This window comes from Ascidiella aspersa, chromosome 3, assembly GCF_963924565.1.
Source record: "Ascidiella aspersa chromosome 3, kaAscAspe10.2, whole genome shotgun sequence".
Taxonomy (NCBI): domain Eukaryota; kingdom Metazoa; phylum Chordata; class Ascidiacea; order Phlebobranchia; family Ascidiidae; genus Ascidiella; species Ascidiella aspersa.
Genome location: NC_139449.1, coordinates 30,183,187 through 30,204,052, shown reverse-complemented (window position 1 = coordinate 30,204,052; position 20,866 = coordinate 30,183,187). Strand labels below are relative to the sequence as shown.

The 20,866-nt window shown below is 38.6% G+C and overlaps 5 protein-coding genes and 1 long non-coding RNA gene across 6 annotated transcripts; 5 read left to right on the top strand and 1 right to left on the bottom strand.

Moving 5' to 3' along the window:
- Window positions 1–1,700: 1,700 nt before the first annotated feature.
- Window positions 1,701–4,313, bottom strand: LOC146161518 (uncharacterized). Its single transcript, XM_083385181.1, has one exon. It carries the CDS (start codon window positions 4,248–4,250, stop codon window positions 1,701–1,703), a length of 2,550 nt encoding a protein of 849 aa, XP_083241307.1. The 5' UTR covers window positions 4,251–4,313.
- Window positions 4,314–8,477: 4,164 nt separating this feature from the next.
- On the top strand, window positions 8,478–10,342 carry LOC146161517 (uncharacterized). Its single transcript, XM_083385179.1, has 4 exons — window positions 8,478–8,625; window positions 9,419–9,587; window positions 9,933–10,225; window positions 10,320–10,342. The coding sequence occupies exons 1-4, from the start codon at window positions 8,478–8,480 to the stop codon at window positions 10,340–10,342; spliced, it is 633 nt and encodes a 210-aa protein (XP_083241305.1).
- Window positions 10,343–10,364: 22 nt separating this feature from the next.
- LOC146161516 (uncharacterized) lies at window positions 10,365–10,943 on the top strand. The gene is made up of 3 exons (XR_014494739.1): window positions 10,365–10,454; window positions 10,551–10,646; window positions 10,714–10,943. It is a non-coding gene; the product is annotated as an uncharacterized LOC146161516 (long non-coding RNA).
- An 862-nt stretch (window positions 10,944–11,805) lies between these two features.
- Window positions 11,806–13,012, top strand: LOC146161515 (MIF4G domain-containing protein-like). The gene has a single exon (XM_083385767.1). It carries the CDS (start codon window positions 11,892–11,894, stop codon window positions 12,573–12,575), a length of 684 nt encoding a protein of 227 aa, XP_083241893.1. The 5' UTR covers window positions 11,806–11,891; the 3' UTR covers window positions 12,576–13,012.
- A 60-nt stretch (window positions 13,013–13,072) lies between these two features.
- LOC146161514 (AN1-type zinc finger protein 1-like) lies at window positions 13,073–13,825 on the top strand. Its single transcript, XM_083385178.1, is given in 1 exon segment — window positions 13,073–13,825. A coding segment is annotated over 1 exon segment (753 nt).
- Window positions 13,826–13,952: 127 nt separating this feature from the next.
- Window positions 13,953–20,558, top strand: LOC146161513 (uncharacterized). Its single transcript, XM_083385765.1, has 10 exons — window positions 13,953–14,034; window positions 14,337–14,458; window positions 14,684–14,776; window positions 14,942–15,043; window positions 15,288–15,449; window positions 16,573–16,675; window positions 17,003–17,183; window positions 18,199–18,295; window positions 18,503–18,612; window positions 19,437–20,558. Exons 1-10 carry the CDS (start codon window positions 13,992–13,994, stop codon window positions 19,606–19,608), a joined length of 1,185 nt encoding a protein of 394 aa, XP_083241891.1. The 5' UTR covers window positions 13,953–13,991; the 3' UTR covers window positions 19,609–20,558.
- The last annotated feature ends 308 nt before the right edge of the window (window positions 20,559–20,866 follow it).

Below are 20,866 nucleotides of genomic sequence, written 5' to 3'. Positions count from 1 at the left end.
GAAGGCCTATTTCAAAGAACATCTCTTTTAACCCATTGTGCCCGCGCAACTTTACTGGCTTTTGCCAACCAACGCTAAACAGGAAGTAACTTAGGATGGGCCCGTCAAGTAGAACAACTCACATTTAAACGATTCGAGTTTTGTTTAACAGTTTTGTGTCTCGGTCAAATGTAAACAATTCTGAGAAGGGCAAAAAGATTGTGAGGTGCGAAAACGATGGACAATATTTCAGGGTTACTATCGGTAAAGAATTCAAGACTTTTCGATTAAGTATAGGAAAAATATCGTATAAAAATCAAAATGTTAATTCATATTACCTACACTACATGGTCTTTCGACGGTAAATCTCTCTGATTGTCCGTCTGGTTATAGCGGCTTTATATTAAATTGACTTCTTCCATTGGTTATGTCCACGGTAGTTTAGCAGCAGCAGCAGCATTAATTGAACCTTAAGTATGTTAATTTAGATGGAATTTCGAACAACTTTCTTACTATCTTTGGTTGTTTTTATGTAGTGGCGTGATTTTGCGCCGACTAAAATTTAGGTTCTCCGTGGAAACCAGCATCTATAACAATCTGGTAAGGAGATAATTGCTATACTTACCCAAATGTGTAAAAATAATGCTAATTAACGAGATTATTAAACAAATTTTAAACACGATGGGTGATAGCCTATTTCACAGAACAAGCATTAAAACTTTTTTTTTTTTTTTAGAAATTCGGGGTGAAAATGATTACCTTTGTAAGTAATGTGTACGGCTGAACGCATTATCGTAACAATGTTTTAAACTGGGACAGGTGGTTATTTTGCAATAAAATAGAAAAAGGGAGTTGCCATCCACGCATTGGTAAAGTTTCGGTCTTGAAAAAACAGTAGCCGGTGTCGAATGAAATACACGTTAACGCGTTTATTACTGTACAACGCATAATCGCATTGTCGTGTAGTAGGTGCATGTACGATATACGCACGTTCCTCATTCCGCATCGATACAAATCAACATTCGAGACGAATTGGAACGCAAACTAAAACAGGTTTTTGGTCGATTTCTTTCGTTGGCTCGCATCTAGCGAACACAGGCGAATGTATAGTTAAAAAAGGTAAAACGAACGAATAAGGGTCTGTACTCCGTGCAAGCACCTTCAGATAAATTAGGAGATAGTGATGAAGGTGGAATTTGGGTGCTAACTTGACTTGGGTTAAGAGGCGTGTAACTAAACGACAAAAACGATAAAACACAGAGGATCTGATTTGTACAGTGTCGTACAAACGGTCACAATTATTTTTTGTACACAGAAAAAAACGCGCTTTCTTTGCAAGTCCGTAGCGGCAGGGCGATATTTTTTTAGTTCTTACACCGCACCGATGCGCAGGCCGTTAAACGTCCGAATGCAAACGACTGCGTTTCGCGGAAAGCGGTGGCAGTGAGATTTTAAAGCGAGGCGGTTCGGTCCGCACCCGAATCCGCCGCCGCTCGCCAATTTTCGATTTCGCTCCCCGATTTTCTCTCTCTTCGCGCGAACAGTTCTCAATATCCCGCGTGTGCGATACGGTCCACACGTTATCGTTTGCGCTGCCCGCGGCCCCTTCAGAGCAGTCGCGACCAAAGGCCGCTTACCGCCAGCCAAAGGTGCCGCTCGACAGTGTTCGTGTCGGTTGCTGTCAATCGTTTCAGCAGTTTAAGTTCCTCTCCGTATTTCCTTTAGCGGCGGTAGCGGCTTCTCTCCTGGTACCTTGAACCACTTGGCACTCGCTGTCGTTCATCCACTCGCTCCACACGCTCAACAGCCGACGCGCGTCCAGAACGCGATCCAGACGATGAAGACACCGATGACGTAATAACGCTTTTGCCGCCGGCGACGCGACGTACGAAGTCATCGCAGGCGGCGGCGTGAGAGCGCGAGTCGTAGATGCGTGAGGAGTCGCGCTGGTGGTGATGGTCGTCGTAGGAGCGGCGGGCGGAAGACGAACTGCCGCTGCTGCGAGACTCACCGTAAGCCGAAGACCTGCTGTGGTTTGAAGAGCCGGTGACGCGCGAAGACATGCGAGAGGTCTGGTGGTGGTGCGACGAGTGGTTGGGCGCCGACGACGAAGACGAGCTGTACCTGGTCACTGCAGAAGACGGCGGCTGGCTTGGTGCGTAGCCGGGGTGGTAGGGATCGTAATGCGACGACGACGAGTGGTAGGACTGGGAATGGTAGTAATCTGACGACGGGTAGCTGGGCGGAGCTCGCGGTGCCGGCGGGTAGCTGCTGTTGTGCGAGCTGTAGCTGCCGTTGGTGAGGTGGCCGCCTGGACGACGACCAGTGCTGCTGTTGTATTCCTCCCTTGGTCTGGAACGATGTACCCCGCGTTCGGGCGGCGGCTTGGGCAACCCGCGCTCGATGGTGCGCTGGATGCTGTAGGGCTTGGCAAGACTACGCTCAGTGGCGACTCGTTCACGCGGCCTGGCGCCGTTTCCGCCAGAGTAGGCAGGCCTGCCTCTGCGCTCTCGGCCGCGGGACGAATTGTCGACGGGACGCGGTGGGTGGTACTTGGGCGGGCCGCCGGACGCCTTTTGTTGCTTGCGCGTGCGCTGTATGATCGCCTCAAGGTCGATCTTATCGTCGTGTGGAAACTCGAGGCAGAGCATCTTGCCAGCGCTGGGCTCGACTTCCTGGCCGTCGCGTCCGATCTTTACCGGCTTGTTGAAGTTGAATGGGTTGAAGATGTCGCCGGTCTTGGCGAACGACAGCTCGCGCCTGCAAAGCCAGTCGACCTGGAAGACGCCGCCTAATTGACGGGCACTAAGACCAGCCGGTAAGACCCAGTTAACCGGCGTTAGGTCGTGGCGCGCTTCCGAGGAAATTCGGGCAAATCCTTGGAAAGCGCCGCTCTCTCGGACCGAGTAGATTAGAATCACGTTTCTGGCTTCGCGGAACGACTTGTTCAGTTTGGCTTGGTTGCTTGGCGGCGTGGACCATACGCCCTTGGCTTTGGAAAGGGATATGTTCTCGTGATTGTTGCTTTTGATCAGGTAGAAGTGGGCCTCGCGAAACAGGTACTTGAGCATCTTGGTGTGCCTTTCTCTACGCTCCGCACGGACTTCTATCGGTGGCAAGATTATCTCCTTTTTCGGGATCATCACATCGGTTTCACCCGGAGGCGTAAGTTGTTCATCGTCTCCAACGTCTTCACCGCTAGAGGAGTCATCGCGATCAAACACAATTGGGGAAATTCCTCGGTGCCGACTTCCCTCTGGAGAAATGTTTTCTGTGTCGGATATTTCGCACACAATATCTCCAATGGAGCTACCTCCTTCACTTTTATAGCTTTCAGGCATCATATGACGCTCCATGTAGTCTTCTGTGTTCAGATCAATGCCATCGTCACCTTCAACCAGCTCGCCATCGTAACCATCTTGTTCTTCACCTGCGTGGTTATATTCCTCCCCGTTTTCCTGGGGTATTTTGTCATTTTCCTCACCATCTTGTTCTTGCAAATGATGGTCATCAAAATCATGATCGAAGCTGTCATCTTTCTCTTCATTGTGATTGTCAACATGGTGAACTTCTGCTGATGCTTCTTGCTCTGCATCAAACTGGTGGTGATCGTCATTCATATCTTCTTCCTCAAAATCCTCAACTTGCTTGATTTCTTCTTCTCCAATAAGCTCTTCAGAATTTTCTTCTTGCTTCAGACTTTCTTCGAAATGTTGCTCCTCGCCGTATTCATTTTGTTCCTGTGGTTCCTCATGAACCTCCGGTAGTTTTTCATCCAGGATGGTTGGTTCTGGTTCCACATCATTTAACACCGGACTTTCTCCAAAATGAGGATCTTCTTCTTGCTCCATTTTATTATCCCCATCCACACAGTTATCAACAGCTGATTCCTCATCATGCTGCAACAACAAATCTTCCTCAAGCAAATTCTCAGTGCCTGGAGGTGCGGATTCGTCATTTGCAATTGAAATCTCACCTTCGGCTGCATTGTTTAATATGCTGCTTTCATTAGAGGGAATAATCGGATCTTCCTGGCTTTCACTGATACAAGCAGAAGCATTTTCGTCTTCTGTGGTCTGGTCCTGACTTGATTCATCAGCAGTTTCCTGATTTATTGATTCTTCGTTTTGGGCGGAGGTTTCTTCCAAAACAGAATCATCTTCTGTAGCCTGTTGGGCAGCTTTCTGTGCTGCACTCTTTGGTCCTCGCTTTGCTCTTTTCGGTGTTTCCTGGGAAGCAACAGACTTCCTTTTTGATCTTCTCCTTGCCATTGATCTTTCTGTACGGAGGACTTGAAAAAAGGTTTGGCTTCAATCACCAAATCTAAAGACAGCCTCTAACACCTGTATATAAAATAGAAACAGATGCTAAACTAAATGCTATGGGGTTAGGTGGCCAAAGAGGAGATGTTAATTGAGTCGCTCAGTTTAAATTGAAAACCTCAAGCTCAACTGAAAACAATTTCTTACACTTTTTTGCAACAATATATTGGGCTTACTTTGTGATTACTTGGGCAGCTGCATTAACAGCATATAAATGTTTGCATTGAAAGTATATGCTTAAAACTATATATATAGAATATCAACAATTTTTTCTGTGTCATAATTAAATAAAAAAAAACTTTTTTATTACTCTGATTTATTTATTCCAGTTAATATCTTTGGGTCAACTTAAAAAAACACCCCAAACAAATCTGTTGAAAGACATTCATTCACAGCAAAATATGCCAGATATGTCTGACAAGACGTTGTAAGGAAATTTGTAGGAAAGGGGATGGACTCTGTGTGAAAGTGATACCAAACATTAAATTATGTACTGTTCAGAAGTTTTTTTTCGGCATTAAAACAGTAGTAAAACAATTTCTAATTTTTTGGTTTAGTAGTGAATAGAGAAGGTCGCAAAAAAGTTTTGGTTTGAGCCAGATCGGAAACTTGGATATCAAATTTTCCAATAAGGGATTTGACCAGCGTGAACCAAAGAAAAACAGTACAAGGATTTACCAAACATTTAATTTCATGAAAAAAGCTTTTTAAAAAATAAAAGGGCCATATAGCTTAAGGCTGTGCCACAGAAACAATTTACTTGTAAAATATAACTTTTTATAAACAGCCTAGATAGAAAAGTTTGACTGATTGCAATATCTCAGCTTTGGCTTTGGCTTGGTATTTTGGGAAATCACTCTAATGCAGGGTTTCCCAAACTTTTTTGGACCACGGACCATTATTTGTGAATCTTTTTTTTTCGCGGACCACAATGCAATTAACTACACAGTTAAATCATCCTATAACTTCACTTTGTTTCTCATCTCAGTCTCATAACAACTTTTTACTCACTAGTTTTCGCGCAACAAGTAAGATTTACGATAGTGGATAGCAAAATCTTTTGAAATCTTCAAGTTGTGAACAGGTGCGGTAATTTTTGAAAGGGTATGTACTACATAGCCCACTGTACAACGTATATGTGTGACATTTAATTTTTTATCATATCGCCACGGACCACCTGTGCAGTCGTCGCGGACCACCGATGGTCCGCGGACCACAGTTTGGGAAACCCTGCCTTAATGCATACAGTCAAGCAAACATTGATCAAGTAAATTTGCAAAACTTCAGTTATGCTTATGCTTTTTTGTAGCATTTGAATTACACCTGCACAAATTTTAGCAGTATCTATATAACAGCCACACAAGTTTTAAGCTGATTAAATATCTAACCGTGCAAAATACAAAGTTTGCAATTTGGTATTGACACACTTGCAAAACTGAGTTAACCACCTAATAGTTATCTTAACAAGTGTCAGCAATATTAAATAAAAAATGTCATTTTTAGTTTGAACAAGTTTTCAGTCTTGATAGTATAAAACATGAAACCTACCCTATTTTTTTAGGTACAGTAATGAAACCAGTTCTCAAAATTGAAATTCCTAAATGGAAAAATAAATATAACAATAATTAATCCACCAAAACCCCATACCGCAGCCTAATCTAAATAAGGTGCGCTCATTTAAATATTATTTGTACGCTGTGCTGGGAAATAAGCCCAAACTGGTATGGCATTAAAATAATTTTTCATCCAGGGGTTTATAGCATAATTATTGCTTACATTATTTGGGTTAAGGGCATTCTGCATTCCGTTGCAGATGCACACCCAACATTTTTTTTAATCAATTTGTGAATAAGCAAAATTTGAACCTCAATTTCAGAAAAAGGTTGAGTTGTGTAGATACTGGAACCTCAGGTGTGCATAAAACCTTAATTGTACACCTGTACATTTCAAAATTTGGAGCTGCACAACTCAACCCAGTCTGGAAATTATGGCAGGTTTTGCAAGAACTCGCGGGGTGCCAAACAAATTCGTGGGGCAGGTGCAACAAAGGTAAAAAAGGGCACCTTAGGTTTTTGGGGTCCACTTCATAATTTTCTGATGCACTCTGTATTGCATACATTGCACTGTGAAAGTGTTTTACATATTTCGGGGTGCAGTTTGGATTTTGTTGATACTTTTGAAGGGTTGAAAAAAAACTCACGGGTGCACTTGCTATACTTTTTACAGTGGCACCAATCTTTTTTTGCAAATAAATTTGTGTGCACACCGGAATTTGTATATTGCACAGTTAAATTTCAAAATAAGACAAAATTGTGGTAGATGGCAAAATGTGGGTGAAAAAAACATATTTCACACACGGATATTTGGTGAACACGCGAGATCACGGCGTCAAGTAGTGATTATATTATTAAATATTAATACTTGACCCAAACACTAGCCGACACCCTAACATGAATAATGTGCATTGCTTTAATAATTGCTTAAAGGCTGTGTTAGGATTCCAGAACAGAAATAACAAAATACAGACTGGCTCTGCATAGAATTAATAATTATATTACATTCAGTTTCACCCTCGAACATGGCTTTCTATTTTTGATTTTCAAAACACGTTAAGCTGCTATAGTTGAGTTAGAATTACGCTAAAACATTATAGTCGTTAATCATTCTTTAACAAATAAACCGGCGGGAAACAGGAAAAATTGTTGCTGCCGCAGAAAAACATTTTAACCGATAAACTAAGTATTGTTTTAGATAAAAATCAACACAATGCAATAAGGAATCGGTTAAAGACAATTTGTATCCTCACCTGATAAAAACCTTTATACAAAATTCTGCAAAAAAATTGCTACAAAACGTGACGAAATGTAAAGAAACGAAAACACCAACACGCCATAATAAGTTTTTTCAGCACGAAACGATGTGTGTATAAAACGTTTTTGGGGCAAAGTTATTCATTCCTGTGAAAAGGACACACTGTTGTTTGAGTATAAATTTTTGAAAATAAATAAAATTTTATATTTGTTAAATATATAACAAAACCCTTGGTTTTCATTGTTGCTGCAATATATTGATCCGAAACATGTGAACATAAATGGTAGAAAATAAAGTTCTTATAAACTGTAATTTTTTTTGTAAAAGGGTATAAAAACTGGTATGTCGCATTATTCAGTGTTTCCACGTATCATTTCTGGTTAGAGTGAAAAAAATATTGTTAGATAGACAATTTTATTCAAAATAGGTAAACTTTCGAAAAATGTCCAGCTAACGTTGTCATGTATTTTTAAAACGTTTTAGAAAAATAGTCTAGTTTCGCATTAATATAGCTGGAAGGCATTTGGTAGCTATTTAGCTTCATGCAATTCAGAAAGTATTTGTCAGTTTACCTTACTGGAATGCGCAAACGCACAATCCAATTTAGCAAAGTTTAGCGATGAAAATCATGCTTTTCGTAAACCATGTTCTCATGTGTTTATATTTAACAATCTGTGTTTTTGGTCAACACGCACAAGGAAGAATCACCGACAAAAATGATGCCCGTTTAGTGAAGGGAGGAAGGATATCGTTTGCGCCTTTCGTATTCGGATTTAGCTTTAACGGTAAGTATATCTAGTGCTTTTTCAATTAATTTATCTCTTGTTAAAATTATTATATTATATGTTTATTCAAAATTTAGGCACTATAAAGATAAATCCCCGCGGAAAGCAAGTTGCGAAGGGAGTAAACCTAACTGACGTCACAGGTGACGTAGGAAACTTTTCGAGGGTTGATACTGCAACAGGATTGGAAATTAAAGAGAATAAGTGAGTGGCTTAGCCTAAAACTGATAACGTTAATGTATTGAATAGGGACGTTCGATTATATCGGGTCGAAGCCGATACCGGATGGCAAGTGGTAGTATCGGTAATAATCTATTAGGGCCGATACGATTCCAAATTTATATAGATATTCTGCATAGTTTACGATCAAACTGTGTCGTTTCCAACTTATAAAGAGGATATATGTAATAACATTTGCTGGTAAGCTAAAGAAGATAACTAAACATTTTAACGTCAAAATAAATTTAGGCCTTGTAACCTGAAAACAAAAAACTAAACGTTTTAAAATGATATACTTTGCTTGTTTGGGATATAATGCATATCACTCAATAGTTTGTTTCTGTAGCCAAAAGTACGATAAATGTCTTTGTATATTTGCAGGAACGTTAGCAGTGACAATATTCCACCAGGAAGGGTTTCGGATTTAACGGTCACAGAAGAAGTCATTAAAGGGGCGAGTAGAATTGTTGTTCGGTTTACAGCTCCTGGTGACCACGACAAAGGAAAAAGTAAATATTTATTTATATATGGATTAAACTTTTCGTTACAAAATCGGCACCATCATGTTCATTTAAATCGATTGTTTCGCCAGCAAGTATTACGACGGTAAACACATATTGGTGTAGGCTTAAAGCACCTATAGTACACGACTCACGAAGTAGGCTATGTCCTTGACTGTATAGCTTTTTAAACTCTCAAAAATGTCATTTCTTCCAATTTATTCTAGTTAAATAGCTACTTTTGCACATATGCGCACCAGTTCGACGAGAAGCAGAAAGTAGCTAAAGGTTACTTGATTCGCTAAGTTCAAGTTCCAACTTTATTTTTTCTATCCGATAAGCAATGCAACTTACACGCATAAGTAACAAAAGTCAATAAGTTATAATAACCTATGCTTAACGTACCAGGCTAAAAGGAACAGCCTTAAACTCGGTGGTTAATGAGACAGCAGACAGGATACCTAAAACAAACGTTATGACGTACCATTTGTGACGTCATCTCTGAAAAAGTTAATGCGACCCCTAAATAAAAACCTAGGTCTCTCCCTGATTAGAGCGTGCAACGCAAAACAAGCGGGGAAACAACGCTTTGACTTACTCTATGTTTATCACAGAATATTTGTCTGTTACTAAAATCAACAGAAACAGCCACGGGCGTAATATACAGGTCGGTTTAAAGTTTGACGGTTTGGTATACTGATATTTTCATTCGAGCCCAAACCGTTGATTGTGTATACGATTACTTGTCCGAAAATTCTTTCGCAAAGTTTCTTTTCCTGAAGCGCTTTCGTTGCCTGAACAGTTTCCCATTACGAACTCTGCTACTTCGACGGCGCTGTCCAGCTTTTGACGGCGGATTTCAACAAAACCTGCATCCGCGTCAAGACAGAAACCAATTTACCGCCAAAGGATGAAGGAAAACTGGAAAGTTTCGTAATGGAAATTCCAAAATCATTTAAAAACAGTAGCAGGTAGTTCAAACCGTGGTCTATCGAATAGGCACAGGTTTTCTTAAGATATCTCGTTGGAGATCCGAAATCAAATATATTTTGTTCCACATTAAAATATATTTTTTCTAAATTTAATATATATAATACCAGGTTAAATTATATTGCGCTATTTATATTTCATAGTTGTTTCAGGACCAACCAAAAAACTAAGCCCAAAACAAAACAATCTTACAAATTTCAGTTCTAAAGCGTTATGCCAATCAAACTGGCTAGCGGTTAAGACTATCACCGACTGTATGATTAAATCGTTAAAATTCCATATATCTGAACGTTTACATGTTTGCAGTTAACATTTTCATATTGCAGTATATCGTTTTTTGTCCGAGCATTCGACAAGAGTGGAAACTCGGCGCCGCCGTCCAACACCGCCGTAGTGAAGTTCGGTTTAATTAAACCTGCAACGACAGGTACTCCAACCTTTTCTCGCGTTACCACGGAGAAACGGTCAACCAAAGCTATTGTCCATACGACACCTTCAACAGTGCTGGCAACCTCCACACCACGGTCGACCACCACTCAGCCAGTGCGAACAACAACCACAAAGAAACCTAAACCGACCGAAAAGCCAAAAACCACAACTTTGTACATTCCGAGAAAAGGTGGCTATATTGCAATGAAAAATAATATTGCAATGAAAGAGGTAGTTTTTTTTTATACAGATTATGTTTTTTTGGTACAAGCATATTACCAAAGTCACAGTGTTCAAGCCAGAATAAATAATTTTGGTGTATAATTTCTGTAGGACTATGGTGCCTTACTTGCAATGATGCTCGGAGCAACGCGGAATGCAAAAGTGGGGGAAAGCTGAAAAAATGTCAAAATCACCAGGTAACTTAATGAACTATTGTAAACGTACCCCCGTTAGCTAACTATATAAAATTAATCGCAACAATTAATATTTTTTAACTTGCTGTTTATTTATAGAAATCGTGCAGTACAGTCGTAAGACGACAGGGAAAAAGAAAATCCATCACAAAAAGATGTGCACAAACAAATGCTTGCCACAATGAACAAAAGCAGGTAAACAGCAATAATATTAAATGTTTAAGTCTGAAATAACCCTTTAAAATCCTATTTTGTCTTGCAGAATTTCGGTCAGAATGGACAGTGTAAATTTCGGGCTTTTAATTCTGTGTGTAGATGTTGCTGCGAGAAGAATTTGTGCAACGAGCAATCTGGCGCTTGTCGATTTTAAATGAACAAAATTCTTTACTTAGGCTTGGCTATAGCCTACTGGGTTTTAACGTTAACGCAGTGTTTAGATATCACACACTTGTGCATAGAAATAATACTTTGACAATAACATAGTAAGGTGATTACCCGAAGTCGTAAATGTAAAGGCAATAAAACAAACAAACAAGATCTGTTTCTTTTGTTGTGTAACGTTAGTTTATCGAACTAAACAAATAAATGAGTATGGAGGCATGATTGCAATCATATTTGTAGAATGAATGTAAACCTTTAATGAATGTTGAAGAAGGATTCTAGACCAGCGCCTTACTTGGTTGAAATTATAAGTTTATCAATAATAAAATTTATCGTAACCTTTGATTGTTATTTTTAAACAGATTTCAAAATTTGCTGCTAAATTCCCAGACTATAAACTTCACATAAACTCTCATAATTTGTTAGACTCCTTTTATTGACGCTGGTCAGAACCAGGCTGCATTTCGTGGCACCTCGCGTTGAGATCTTGGGTGTGCAACTGTGTAGCGCCAAATTTTGATGTGTGAAAGGAGTGTAATAAAATTTTTGCACTCCTGAGAGATGGAATTCTTCCACATTTCAAGATTTTTTTTTAAATTTAAGTAAGCAATACTTACTAATTTAAGTATGCACTTATTTAGGTGTTCTTTAAAAAATATTGAGTGTACACCTGCCACAGAATGCAGACTGGGTCTAATATCCTACCACATTTTCGTCAGAGGTATTACATTGCTAACATTATATGAGTTAGGGTGCGAGGTATCGTTTGTTGCTGTAAAAAAGATGGTAGGATTTGTGGACCTTTTATACAACCATAATTATCACTTCACTACTTAAATTAACAAGTCTGCATTTAATTTGGTTCCCATAACAAATGAATGATATATTGCACTGTCACAACGTAATTAAAAAAACTATAAAGTGCTTGTTACTGGTAACTATCTCGTTACAATATTTGCTAATTAGGAAAATTACTACGTTAAATTTTGTAATGATTAGTACTACAGATTAATAATCAATGGGCTTTAAAAAAATTTTCTGAAAAAAACTTGAATCAGTATGGACAAATCTCACCTTGAGGAAAGCCTGAATAAGCTTGATGTGAACAATGAGGCAAAGATGACAATTTTAAAGGCAATAACGGAGCCGGTAAAAATTGACGAAAAGACATGGAAAAGGCTTGTTGACCTTTTAGTTTCCAAAGGCACCAGTGGAATGAAGATTGGTCGAATAGCTGCAAAAATATGCAACGACCTAGCCCACGCTGAGTTTTCCTTACTTCCCGATGACCACAAGCGCTATTTTCGCCCCATGCTCCTCACCAACTTGCAAAATGAATACAAGAAACTGGTACAGCAGGATTGCAGAAACGTGAAGGCCCTGATTGGATTCATTAACTTTCTCTGCGCCGTCTTTGACCTGATGCACATCAACAACATGCCCTTCATGGCACTGGTGACACCAGTTTATGAGGTTCTGGGCCTTTTGTCCCAGGTCCGGTTTGCCGGGAACGAAGAGGCAATTCAGTGCCTAGTCACACAACTGCAGTTTGTTGGTGAAGAGTTAGATCGCCTGAATAAACACAAAATGGAAGAGCTTTTTGACCAACTGAGAACTGTTTTTCTCAGCGATAGTGCCTCTCAATTGTCGCGCCTGATGCTTTTGGAAATAATTGAACTGCGAAGCGGAGGGTGGAAGTTATCACCATCAGCTTACCAATATTATTATGAAGGAGCAAGTTAAGCAAGGGAGAATGCTTCAACCTTTTTGTTGATGTTTCAGTGTGAATAGAATTTTTATTCTTTTTTTATAGAAATATGAATTATCACATATCTATCGGTTAAGTTTAAGTACATTGACAGTTTGTATTAATAAAGCGTTACAAATTGGGATGAATTTTATCTAATGATTCTTTGCATGATACCAACTAGACCCAGAAATATGCTGCGGCTAAAATTCACCCAAACCTGAAAATTGAGTAGTGTTTTAAGAATTAAAAATACTGCCCAAAACCCATCTACTCCTTTATTTCTTCTAATGTTTATACAATTTTAAATTTGCAATTATTTTTAAGCCAATCAAACTTTGCTCTCAGACTTGTGTTATGTTTTAAATACATTTAATTAATGACAAATAGAAATGTGACTTTATACTTTAAAATGCGTGTTTTAATGCTTCAGCTTTGCTTTACCTAGGTGGTATTGCGTTGTTTGCTGACTAAATATAGTTTTTAATGTGCAATGACTGAGTTAAACATTGGACTGCATTGCAGCTTGTCCAGTTGCAACAGACTTGACTTTTTGCCATTTGAATGCGACGGCTGCTCTTTGGTGTTTTGCTTGGAACATCGCAGCAAAACAACACACCTATGCAGCCAAGAAAACATTACACTAAGTGAACCAAACAGTGGAAAGTCGTTTGAGACCTACTCCTGCTCAAATAAGGACTGCAGCAACACATAGTTAGTTCCGGTCAAATGTTCCCAGTGCGGCAAGCAATTCTGCCTGGAACACAGAATCCCTGAGGACCACGGCTGCATCAATATTCCTGGGAAACGCCAGGGCACCACCTCCACACCAAAGCAAATTAAGATGAAAACTAAGTTTAAAACTGTTAAAGCGGAAAAGCTGGCAGCCAAGGTGTCTCTCATCAAACTGAAGATGAATGCCAAAGGTGACAAGAGTTATCCAGAAGAGGAGCGTGTTTATCTGTCTGTATCTTTGCACCAGAGCTCAGCGGCACCGAAGCCATTTTATGTCTCTGAAAAATGGACGGTTGGTAGGACCATCGATTTTTTTGCTGCCAAACTGGGAATTATCAATAACAATAACAAAGCGACTGACTCAAAGTTAAAACTTTTCTCTGTGCGCAACAACACTTTCTTTAAATTTGATGAAAAATTATGTGATTTGCTAAAGGCAGAACTCTTGTTCAATGGATCAACTGTTATTCTTGCGACTGTGTCCACCAATCAAAGTGCCTTAGAACACTGATATACTTTTTTATTTTCTTAGTTCAATATATATATGTATATATATATATATATATATTGCAATTAAAACATTTTCAAGTTGCTGAGGTTCATTTAAAAGCAATGTGTTTGTTGTTGATGCTTTTTGCAGGTTTTAGCTAGAATCAAGGTTAATCAAATCTGTCGCAATGGCTTCTGTTGTAATTGTGGCTGCTGCAAGAACACCTATTGGTAAGTAATATTTTTTAGTATAAACTGTGACAATTTGTGGACTATACCAATTCATTAGGTACTAGTGTACATGTGGCAAATTTTGTTTTTCCTAGAAAAGACCAGCAATATAACATTCAAAAATATGTATGCTAACAGTATGTTATGGGTTGTATTATTTGGTAGTGCTGCTTCATACTTTTTCTTCTATACATAAGGTCATAGTTACTGAGGCTAAAACAGCTCAGTTGGATACTTAAAATAACTACTTTTATAAAGAGCTGTTGTTGCACAAAAAAACTTACAAAAACTATTTTATTAAGGCAAACTTGATGGTGGCCTTGCCACAGTTCCCAGTTACCAACTCGGGGCTATTGTTATTGATGAAGTGCTAAAAAGATCAAAAGTAGAAAAGGGTGATGTTTCTGAAATTATATTTGGACAGGTAATGTAAAAACATAAAGCATTGTTTTTTGTTATCTTAATCAGGGTTTAGTTAGAATTGGTTAAAGTAGTAATTAGTAGATTATTGTATAAAATGGTAATAAAACAACTAAGGAGAATTTTTACTCAATTAGCAGTTCTTTGTTTGGTCGCTGTTATCATTATTAGATAAAATTTAAAAGTTGTGCTTGATTTTATAAACAGCTTTTTATTTCCTACTCTTTAGGTTTTGACAGCAGGCCAAGGTCAAAACCCAGCCAGACATGCCGCCTTACTTGCTGGAATCCCAACTGAGGTTCCAGCAATGACAATCAACCAGGTAAACTTAATCAGGCATTGTTAATTATTAACACATTTACAATATGTTGGTATATTAAAGTTATTTCAATATTTCAAGGCATTTTTTCCTGAATTTGTTAGAAAATGGTGAATTTTGAAAATCACACTTTCCATATCGTGTCAAACTTTTCGTTTTTTGTATTAGGTGTGTGGATCAAGTTTAAGAGCAATAGCGCTTGCATTACAAGCCATACGATGTGGGGACTCTAAAATCGTTGTGGCCGGTGGACAAGAAAGTATGTCACTGGTAGGTTTCTGTTTTGCCGTTACAGTGGTTTTTATACCAAGAAAAAAGTGATTTGCAACATGTGTGAAGTTGAGTGGAGTGTAATAATGTCAAACTAAAGGCAAAAATATTTTGTTTTGTTGTCCTATTGTTCTTTGGTATATGACATCTTAAATAAAAAATAAATAAAAAATATTAAAAATTTGCATTTTGTGTTCGTACAGATTAAAAAAATAAAATACACGTTCTGTCAATTACTATATAGGCACCACATTGTGTTCACATGCGCAGTGGCATTAAATTTGGAAACACACACCTTGTTGATAGCATGGTAGAAGATGGATTGACTGACTGCATCCATAAATGCACAATGACTGTGACTGCAGAAAATGTCGCTGAGCAATGGAAAGTAACTAGAGCCGACCAGGTAAGTTTGAAAATAGTAAACTGCCATTCAAGTGAAAAACTTCATGGTTTGGTAATATCATGAGAACGAGAACCTTATACAACTCCCTCAGAGAAACCCCATCCAACCCAACTTCATTAAAGGGAATTGAAACAAGATGTTATTTTAGAAATTGGGAGGGGGGTTTTTAATATTTGGTAGACAAAAGTTTGTGCTTAGAATCTACTAAGCGAATGTCTTTCGGAAAATTGAAAGACATTACCAATCTTTCGGAAAATCTTTCAGTCTATAGCGTGAGCTACATTATTTGAGGAGATCTCTAAAACCAAAAAAAATTTTAAACATTTTCCTTTGTTTTTTTTAACAAACACGTTTTCCGACAAGACAGAAAATCGTTGAATCCCATTTAAAGTGGTATCACCGAAAACGGTTCAATTTTAAAAGAAGTTTTTAGCGAAACTCGACCAGCGGTTGCTTGGTAGTTATATTATTTAATTAATGGCGTTTAACAACTTCTAAATATAAAGTATTGTATATGACGTTTCAATTGGAGAAAAGTTAAGTTAAATAAAAAAACACCTGTTGCCTAGTACGTGTTGAGAACGTCTGTTAAAGTTCACCAAATTTGAAAGGTATTCGGCGACAAACATGCCGAGCGTTTTTCTTTTTATTAAAAATATGCAGAAACTGTGTCACGGCTGTAAAGCAATTGTCGGCAAACTTTTTTGGTCGCCGCCTAAAGTGCTCTTTTCAGAGCTATTGAAGGCCCACTACATAAAGCCGCTACGAAAATACAGGGGCGGATCCAGGATATAAAAAAATACAGAGACGGATCCAGGATATTTGTTTTAACTTGGAGGCATTAGAATAAAACACAATTGTCCCTATAAACACTCGTTGTTCTCCAACAAACTACTGCGCAAATATGAAGCAAAAACCCAGTTTAATTGCGAAAAAAAATTGGGTTTATTTGTTTTGAATTGACAAAACCATAATTAAAAGGATATTGGCGGCATATGGCACACAAAAGGAATATTTGTCAAAATAACGGCGTTTAATAAAAAGTTCGCATTAAATGCAAAACCACTGCGTAAAAGCTTCTTTTGCCACGTCGGTAATAACGAATATGTTTGTTGAACTTTAGGACAACTTTGCCAATTCGTCGCAGCAAAAAGCTCGTGATGCGCAGAACAGCGGAAAGTTTAAAGAGGAAATTGTGCCGGTCACTGTCAAAGGAAGAAAAGGAGGTGCCTATCGTTTGACGATTTTCTAGCAAAATTGTACGTTTCAATCGCAAGGATTTCTATGCGACGCATATTTTTGGCAGAAGCATATTTCTAGATATCGCTTAACAAAACTGTTTTATTTTTTATCATACATGACATTTATTGAGCCCATCTGTCACGAAAGTAAAAATACACCTCTTCCCCCAAAAAGATGCACCTGCGAAAAACTTGACAGAAACCATCACGTATTATTATTTTTTGCCTCCGGGGCATCTCTGATAACTAGCGATCGCGATTCCTATGTTAAAGTTCCAACCATTAAAGGGGCGCATTTTTTACCGCTTTTAGACACTGTTGTAGACACGGACGAATTTCCCCGGCCTTCGACCAGCGTGGAAGGCCTATCTGGCCTTCGTGCGGCAAAAAGCGCAAATGGTTCGCCAGGAACGGTGACGGCCGGCAACGCGACCGGACTCAATAACGGAGCCGCGGCAGTCCTGGTTATGTCACAGGAAGAAGCCGACAAAAGGTACAACTTCTGTTTAACATTATTTTTTAAGGCAAGGAAAAACTTTAATTCCCCGTCTCAAGCTAAATGGTTTCTAAACAATTTTCATAAATTTTTTAAACGTCACTTAACGTTTTTTTAAATTAAAATCATGGCGTCGGGGTCCATTTCCAAAAAAATTTGATTAAATATTTCGGAACTAACCCTAATTCTTATCGTGCCAAATTATCTGTTACTAAATGCTATTAAGAATTATATTATTACTAAAAGATCGTTTGATCTAAAATTATGTTTTGTTATGGTATGTTCGTTAATTGCATATTATGCTTTGTAACTGTGACTTGAAAACAACTACTGAAAAATGAACCTAATTAATGAACGATACAGATTGCGAAACGTTTGTGATGTTCACCGAAAGCCATTGCAGACTCACCAAATCTGTTGATCCATGATGCAAGCAGGGCAGACTAGAAAAACAACTAGCCTGCAGTGAGGTTCGAACTCACGACCTCCGGTCAAGCCGGGACCGTGCTGGTGGCTCTACCAACTGAGCTATGCAGGCTCAGAGAGGAGCGAGTCGAGAAACAACCATACGCCAATGCTTGCTCAATCTGTTAGTACAAGCAACCTCATTGGAGGGGATCCACAGTACCATATTCTTTATTCAATGAAACATGCACACATATGTGTTTTAACAACTGAGATCTAGCCCTTCTGAAGCTACTTTTTGACCAACGATTACGGCTTACGTATAACTAGTACACCGAAAGCCATTGCAGACTCACCGAATCTGTTGATCTATGATGCAATCAGGGCAGACTAGAAAAACAACTAGCCTGCAGTGAGGTTCGAACTCACGTCCTCCGGTCAAGCCGGGACCATTTGTGATGTATTCAGGCTAAACTCGTGTTTATCCATATGGAGGAAAGTTTTGTTACTTACGATGATTGCGTGCTAGTACTGATTAGAAATAAAAACTTAAAAACGACTGATGGACTCTCATCTTTGCCTCGTAACTGTCACGGTTTTTTCACAGGGGCCTGAAACCAATGGCTAGGATTGTTTCGTGGGCTCATGCCGGTGTGGACCCGTTGGTTATGGGAACAGGACCCATCCCCGCCGTAAAAATGGCCGTGAGTATTGTAAATTACTATTAACATAGTTTAACGTTATTTTATAAGCTTGGTAGTTGGTACATTTAAATACAACTTTATCCAGCAGCTAATGTTCAATTTTTGTATGGCTTTTTCCACAGAGAGAACTTATGGACCAATATTACTGGAGTATATTTTTTCACACCAATGTTTTAAATTTGATATAACGCTGTTAAACTTTTGCAGATCGCGAAAGCTGGTTGGAAAATTGATGAGGTCGACTTGTTTGAAATCAACGAGGCATTTGCCGCCCAGAGCGTGGCAGTTGTGCGAGATTTGGGTTTATGCCCGGACAAGTACGTTGTGCGACTAAAGATTATAAGTTAACCAGTTTTCTACCTCGGTCAAAACCTCCCTTTTTATTTTGGAACTCTGAATTTATTCCCCCTCCCCACACTTGAACAACTAGATAATTATAGTTTTCCAATTCAATGAATTAGGTCAAAATGCGCCTGATTCTAATTCTAATCTAATTTGTGAATACCTTGACTGCTCTAATTCTAGTTTTAATCTAATTCGAATTTTACCAAAAATCTACTTTTCTGAACGGCATTTCTAGTCTCTCAGTCGAAACAAGAAAATTGAATTAATACACATTTGTGGAACGACCTGTGGGTGATTTCTGCAATCTGAAAAGCGTATAAAAATACACAAGAATTTGCTATTCACATTCTTATAGGAATAAATTGAGATTAAAGTAAACTGACAGTTTTAATTGGTACAACGAAAAACTCTAAAATATATATATTTATATGTAAAATATGCTTGAACAGAATGGCCAGGAATATCTGTGACACGTATAAATGCGGATCCAGCAATAGCATTACAACTGTTGTTTAAACTATTGGGTTTGATCTTAACTTAACTAAATGGTTTTCATTTAGATAACGTTAAACACTACTTTTGCTAGGTTTGAAATATTTTTCCACATGGTAAAATTACACTAAAAAATGTTGAACTTTCAAACTAAAATTTTAAACTTCAGAAGTTTGTGTATTTTTAGATAACTGTAAACACTACTACTTTTGTTGTGTTTAAAGTTGCGAAAATATTTTTCATATGGTAAAATCATACCTACCAAATTTCAAACTTCAAAACATTTTTAATATTTTTTTTGCAGGGTCAACGTCAACGGTGGGGCGATCGCTCTGGGTCACCCCTTAGGCGCCACGGGATGTCGCATCGTGGTCACCCTCCTTCACGCCATGAAAGACCGCAAAGCCAAAAGGGGCGTGGCCACCCTGTGTGTGGGCGGCGGCATGGGCGTGGCTCTCTGTGTCGAGCGGGATTGAGTAGAGTACTTTACTGAATTTGGCGAGTTCGGTGAATTTTTGTCGACTTGCAGGAAATTCATTTTTTCGTTGTAGGGCGTAGGCCCTACTACCATTTACGACATAACTCAATTCAAGTTGTATCATTCCATATACCGGGGCACGACGGTAAACTATACCTGGAGGTTCCTATTTACGTAACATGATAGGTCTAATAAATTGTCTTCGCCTTAACCTTCTGATTTCCAATTTTTGTCAACGCCTGACCAACTTCGTAACCAAAACTCATTTGTTTTTTACCTCCCGCCATCAAACCTAAGCATTACGTTACTGGTCGATTTTGGCGAACTAGATTTGTTTTTTGCTGTGTATTTTGTGAATATGCACTTGACAGACGTTTAGATATAAGTAATATCAAATTAAATATAAGTAATATAACTTTATGAAAGATTAACATATACTGTTTTGTTTTTCAAGCGTTTGTTTGATTGCTGCTTTTGTCCATTAGATCATGCGCTTTTTGGCAATATAACGTGTAATTGCCTGTAGTTGTTATATTAACAGTTAAAGCGTATTTTTTAGAACTAGTGAATCAACAAGATGCTGTAACTAAAAACTATAGCCTACATACGAATGCTTGTAATACATTATTGCAAAAATAACCCGAATTACCGTTGCAATTTTTAATAAGGTTTTCACGTGTGACGTGTTTTGTGCTTCCATTCTTAAATGTTTGGTTCAAGTTGTTTTACAAAACTTTCAAACATTACATCCAGTTAGTTGTGAAGGTCGATCGCATTAACCTCAGATACAATACCCTCATCACAAAAAGTACCTATACATGTTTATTTATTTGTGGATTGTTGCTTTTGCCAAAAAATACTGTTTGTATGTAAATTAACTGAAAATGTATATGCATTTGCTTTGTTTTGTTAGGCCTCGTGTTCCATCGTCGTTACTTACCTAAGTTCCACGCGTCATTATGGTTATTGTATATTTTCAATAGATCAAAATAAATCTTGACTGACGCGTAATAATGTTTATCATTGTCATGCAAAGATTAATTAAGGTTGGGACTAGTACCCTAATTTAATCTTACAACTATAATATTCTCCCATGCCACTCCAGTTTGCAAGCCAAAAATTACAGGTATCAACTATGCTTTGTTTTCCAAAAAAAAATGTTTCGCTCACCAAGCGCGGGGCCTGTAGCAGCTGCTACATCTGCTACTGTGTTAATTCAGCACTGGGTGGTAGCCTACGTTTAATTGGATGGGACT